The following is a 6,043-nucleotide window of genomic DNA, read 5'->3' as shown; positions in this document are numbered from 1 at the left end:
GTCACAAAACAATTGTTGAAGTTGTAGTTTTTTTCCTCCTTTTGCTTTGCTGACGAACCACAGCCAGCTGTCAGAAGTGATTATTTTAGCTTTCAGGTTTGTACATATTTCACATTTGCTTCTATGAGGAAATTTATACACAGTGTGAAATTTATTTTGCTGAAACCCGTGGGTTCTTTTTTATTTGTAATCGGGCAAAACCATTACATAAATACATAAATGTAGCAGGAACAACTGACTAGCTAGTAAGATACACAGCCAGGTTCTTATAATCGACGAGCTTGAGTTTTGTTTCACGTAATTCAGCGACAAAAGGGTGAGTTTTATTTCGAATTTAAACTTTCGTCTTATTTATTGGTCTGTTTGTCTATTTTAGTGCTGTTCCAGTCCTCCACATGTCTTTCCCACTGCAAACCAACAAACATGAAATATTAAAGCTCATGACTTTATGTGACTTTTACTTTTCTTTCTTTCACAGTATGGGTCGGAGCTATATTGTTGAAGATGATGTGGAGGGATATCTGTCCAGACTGTGTTCACAGCTAGCAGGTCCAGTCACAGGTCTGCTTATTGGACAGGTGGGTCTTTGCACTTGCACATACTGTACATTGCTCTTCTTCATACTTATTTTAAGATTTCTCAGTGCAGTTTTGTGGTAGATCAACACTAAATTTTGGATGTTTGCGAAGTGGAGCAGTCTCTGCCAGCTAAGCACATCTAGAAACTAAATATTTAAATGTGAAAAGAAATTTTAATATCTCCACAGAATCCCAGTTGAATTTTGGTTTGAACTTTGACTGGGCCATTCTAACACACAAATACAGCTTCCTTCGATACCATATTTTTGTAATCCAACAAGTACAATTTGTGTGCTTATTTTTGTTAATGACAGCTGCTTTTCATGTTACAGTTTAATAGGATATTTGTCCCAAATACATAATTTGGTAGATTTTTTTTTTTTTAAGTGGTTGGAAAAAGGTACTGAAATTATTCAGTAAAAATACAGAGTGGTGCCTGGATGTCAAGGGGAAAAAATGTTAAATCTGTTTCAGAGATAATGTCTTGTGTATATTTAAAATCTGTGCTTTAAAATGATTAATCATTTGCACAGTTTAATGTTTTGTGAGCATGTTTTGTGTGTTGGGAAATGATATCAAGTCATGTTAAGTACTAAATGTTTCAGAGCACGGTCCAAAGGGATTTTGTTGTTATGGCAACAAGGACACCCCAAAACAATGAGTCTGCAGATGGCGGGAAGTCGGTGGACAAAGAGTGGGTGTCTGAGCACGCACGACAAGTAAGTAAAAAGATTCACACTTGTAGATACTGCACTTGTAGATGTTTTGAAGTCTTTTGCATCAAAGGAGTTAAAAAATGTGTTCATAAAATATGAGTCGGTTCCAGTGGTATAACAATATGCAATATGGAGAAGTCTGTCTGAATATTTGCCAGTGTTGCCAGCTTTAAACAGCAAGACTTTGTTGGTTGTTTCCAGGTATCCAGGATGCTGCCTGGAGGCCTGTCTGTGTTGGGAGTTTTTATAATCAGTGAGAGTGATGCCAAGGACACTCTAACCACGCTCCGACAGGTAATGGGACATTGCGCATATTTTAAAAACATGTGAAAATAGCTGGAAATGGTCAACTTTATAGACCTATAAGATACGTTAAGATAAGATATAACCTTATTAATCCTCCACCGTGGAAATTACAGTTGACAGCCAAGAAATAGCCCAAGAGTCTGAGAGCTCTCTGTGTGTGTTTGTTTGGATAGTTGGTGTTTTCGGTGGAGAACCTGATCTCCTCGGAGCGGCTCTGGACGCCCGCTGATGATGATGTAACAGACTGCGTCACGCTGCACGTCAACCCCAAAACCAGGAAGTATCCTTTTTCCCACAGCCGTGATGTTGTCTCTACCTCACACAGTGTGATGGTCTCTCTTTAACCTCTACCATCAGAACTGTCTGCAGAACATTTGACATCAAAGACCCCAAGGTTTGTGTGTATTTTGTCTTAAAATGTCTTTGATCTGCAGCTGTTACAGTTAAACCACTGTGCTCTCCTTCTATAAATGTGTACGTTTCAATACGTAGTTAATATTTCAAAATATGTTGATTAAGTTTTTTTGTCCACAACTTCTTCTTTTTATGTTTAGCCTTAGGGTAGTGGAATTGTAAATTATGATCCACTGAGTTTTTTTTTTCTTTTTTCAGAGTGTGGCCAAACCAGCAGACTGGAAGTACCAGTCAGGTGTGTGTTCTTCCTGGGCTACGGTGTCCTGTTGCCTGAGTGTAGACCTGATGGTACCACTCCCAGAAAACATGGCCTTCACAAGAAACATGGATGATTGCCTTAAGGTATAAAAAAACACCCACTCTGATTCATGAAACATATCATACAGCAGCTTGAGTGGAACTGGTTTTAGCTTCTTGTTTGTTTCAGGAGGAGCTGAAAGTTTGGGCACAGCAGATTGAAAGGGGAGTTTGTCTCATTGATGGAAAGAAGCTGCCAGAGGACTCAGAGCTCAAAGCAGGACAGGTTGTGTAAACATAAACACTACAAGTAAATAAATTAACATGCACATGATAATAAAAACAGATTATTTGGAGTTGGATTTAATGGTGATTATCTTCACTGAAACTTTCAAGTTGACTTCTGCTACCAGTTTGATTAAACCTGCAGTGTTCTCCTACATGCTTAAAAATTAAGTTATTCTACATCTTTAATGCATTTTATACCTGTATACAAAAAACAATGCAAAATGCCTGGCATATCTACCATTTGTTTTATAATAAGAACTTGCTAACAAGTGAAGTCCACCTATTCTATGATTATTAATTAGAAATTAACACTCAGCAGAAAACACCAGAACAGCAAACAACCCTTTGTGCATCTTTTGGGATGTATAATGTCAGATTATGTGTAAAAGAGAAAAATATATTTTTTATCTACTTTGTTTCCCTCTAGAAAAAGAATGTGAGACAGACCATCTTAGCTCAGTTGCTCATCACACCGGTAAGACACGCACAGCATCAGCCACATTTGTCCGCACTCCTGGTAAAGATGTCTAAAAAAGCTTTATTATAAAGTCACCTTATAATCTCCTAATGAAAGGTTTAGAAATTTTCAATTAAGTGCATCTATTTGTTGAAATTAATTGAGTGAAACCAAATAACTTCAGGCTTACGAAGCTTGTTTCTGGACACTGAAAGATGCTTTACAATGAAATCAGAAATTCAAAGCGAGCAGCATTTACACGTTTTCTTTATAAGAGTAAAAGTAATTTCACCGTCTGTGATTCTTCAAATTAGTCAGCTATTTTTGTTAGGTTTAATCTAACTTTTTTTTCTCTTTCTTAATAAATGCACTCAATTTGGAGGATATATTTTTCAAACATTTTCACTGTAATATTTTATTTGAATTAGTTTTAATAACTTTCTCCTTTTTACAGTTTTACATCATTTCCAGGCATAGGAACAAGTGGGGTTCACACAGAGAAATCTACTCTTGTTGTACTTTGCAAAAATGTTCTGCGTGGCGTGAATAGAGGTTTTGTGTAAAGTGATATTGGGTCCTTTACCTGAACTTCCTCTGGGTTGTAGGACGTGCAGACGGCAGCAGATGTGGTCCAGCGGTGCGGAGGCTGCGTGTCGGTCAGTGGAGCGATCCACAGCAGAGCTTTCCTTCACAGCAACAAACCAAAAGCTAAACTGGCTGAGAAGGTGATGCTTGTTACAAGCTGACAAAATGCGTAACTTAAAATAATTTGTCGACTAGTTATAGTTAAGGTTTTTGTTACGAACAGCTGCTGAAGAGAGATATCGTTTCTACGGTGGCCACAAGAGTTCAGATGCTGCTGGAGGAGCCGCAGACACAAAATGAGGAAAACAAGGGCAGAAAACAGATGGGTATGAAGTCGAACTTCACATGGTGGATTCAGTTAGTTATATGATTATTGCTGTACAGATTTATGTGTGAACTCAGGGCTGTGGTTCAGAATGACCTGATTCCACCAAATCCAGTTGGTTTAATGGTTTTATCAAGACCTTGAGACTTTTCCCCCCTGTTTTTTAAAAAGACATACTAACCTGGCTGCACCTTTATATTTAAAAGTTATAATTTAAACACCTCTGGAAATTACCCTAAAATGGTGCTTGTGGGATTTAAAAGTACTGGTGTGGAGTGATTTTTAGCAAAGCTTAGATAAATATTTCAGAGTAATCATCATTACAAACACGTTTTATAGTCTATCTTTAAGGTTTAAAGCTTTTATTACGGCTGTAGAATATATTTGGCGTATGGCAGGTTGTTAGACCTGAGATTAAACATAAATTAAGTTATCTGGAGATATTAAAAGCTTTATGATAATTTTAAAAAATCCCAAGTCACCAGAGGGGGAGCAGTAGGGTTCCATAATGACAAAATCATAAAATTAAAAGAATAAAAGGTAGATTGTTGTTGTAAAAGATGTTTCTGCTCTTGTTTGTGGTTTCAGAGCAGTTGTGCCTCCCTCGTCGTGTCTTCTGCGCAGTGAAATCCACTGGCCCGCTGAGTGTGTGTGACTACCAGTTTAGTGACGAAGGATTGTCAGAAATGACCGACCGGTTCAAGGAGATGTTGGACATGGACGCAGCCGAGGAAGACTTGGACGCCACTCAGGAAATGATTGCAGAAGTCATAGAGAGCGAGGTTACAGAAGGTACTAACAACGCTGTGCTGTGATTTTGCTGAAAAAGCCTTTTTTACTTATTTTTTTAAAACCTTGCCTACAATTATTCATATCACTATCCAAATGCAGTCTGCAAAAGACAGTACCATGCTGCGATTACGTTTGACTTAATTTATTTAGCAATAATTCATAACAAATGCTGTCTCAGGGCACTTCAATGACATGCATTCCACTTTGGTTCCAGTTATCAAACAATACAGTCAAAATAAGTGCATTAGTCAAACAGGTAACAAGTTTCTATATAAGGAAATTCAGCTGATTGCATTCAGTCATTAACTTACTACAATTCTTCATAGTGAGCCTGCATTACTGTTGTTTAGCTATACTGGTCTATAGTAAGCAAAATTTACTAAAGCAAAACATAGAAACTTCTTTTTAAGCACAAATCTGATTAAAAGTTATTGCAGCTGATCAAGTAAATATCTCTCATTTTCACGTTGAATAACTTAGCTGTGAATGCAGGTGTGATGTAACCATGGGTGCCTGATTCATTACATTTTATCTGTGTGTTTCAAGAAGAATCAGCAGAAGAGAATGAGATGCTGGATCCCTGGAGAAACAACTACATTGGTGAGGTCCATCTGCCCACGTTAGACCTCAGCAGCTAATTCAAGTTATATATAGATACAGAAAGTATTTGCCACCTCTTTCTGCTTTTTCTGATTTCTGCTGTTTTTACTTTGTTGTCTTGCTAACATGTTTTGATCATCTTTTCTTCAAAATGAATATTTTGAATATTTATTTATTCTTTGTCAAATGCATCCTATTAAAAACTGAAAATTCTTCTAATCTAACAGTGTCTTTGTTTTAGAAATGGGTTGCTGAATTAACATTTCAAAATCCTCCTCCTTGTTTAGGTGTTGCCATGGCTACTGCTGTCGCCCTGCTGGCCTTGGCTGCATCAATTGTGTATCTCAGTGACGTCTGAGGCTCCGTCCAAACACTAAAATGAAGTACTTTGTGTCAAACTCTTCTGGAAAATCTCTCACTGAATCAGAAAGCAGAAGAAGGGGTCCCAGAGGAGATGGCGACTTTACCCGTTTACGTGAACAGTTCTTGTTGAAATTTAACGTGTTTTCTTAGTGATACATTGCATCCTATTTGGAGAAAAAGAGAGGCTTGGCATTAAACACTTCAAAAGAGACACTTCTTAAGTTGCTAACCGTGGTGTAAAAAGTGTTTTTCTATTTTCTCAAACGGTGTTAAATAAAACTAAATATTTACAGAAATTCCTTCATCTGTGTCTTGAGTTTTTCCACTTTATTACAGCAGGATTCATCCAATCAGGATGGACTTTCCTCGAGCTCGAGTGTGT

The 6,043-nt window shown here is 37.5% G+C and overlaps 1 protein-coding gene across 3 annotated transcripts; it reads left to right on the top strand.

Annotated features, from left to right (window-relative positions):
* Window positions 1–9: 9 nt before the first annotated feature.
* On the top strand, window positions 10–5,960 carry odr4 (odr-4 GPCR localization factor homolog). 3 transcript variants are annotated; one of them, XM_032566361.1, is made up of 14 exons: window positions 10–96; window positions 479–578; window positions 1,184–1,297; window positions 1,496–1,588; window positions 1,774–1,880; window positions 1,958–1,994; window positions 2,213–2,356; window positions 2,442–2,537; window positions 2,967–3,014; window positions 3,602–3,721; window positions 3,805–3,907; window positions 4,495–4,698; window positions 5,248–5,298; window positions 5,586–5,960. In XM_032566361.1, the coding sequence occupies exons 2-14, from the start codon at window positions 480–482 to the stop codon at window positions 5,654–5,656; spliced, it is 1,287 nt and encodes a 428-aa protein (XP_032422252.1). In that variant the 5' UTR covers window positions 10–96; window position 479; the 3' UTR covers window positions 5,657–5,960. The 3 variants fall into 3 exon arrangements, with proteins under 3 accessions (XP_032422252.1, XP_032422250.1, XP_032422251.1); XM_032566359.1 differs by having other exon boundaries at window positions 5,245–5,298; XM_032566360.1 differs by having other exon boundaries at window positions 36–316; window positions 5,245–5,298.
* The last annotated feature ends 83 nt before the right edge of the window (window positions 5,961–6,043 follow it).

Source organism: Xiphophorus hellerii, chromosome 6 (genome assembly GCF_003331165.1).
Source record: "Xiphophorus hellerii strain 12219 chromosome 6, Xiphophorus_hellerii-4.1, whole genome shotgun sequence".
Lineage (NCBI taxonomy): Eukaryota > Metazoa > Chordata > Actinopteri > Cyprinodontiformes > Poeciliidae > Xiphophorus > Xiphophorus hellerii.
Note: the sequence above shows the minus strand (reverse complement) of the source record. Positions and strands in the feature narration are given on the sequence as shown.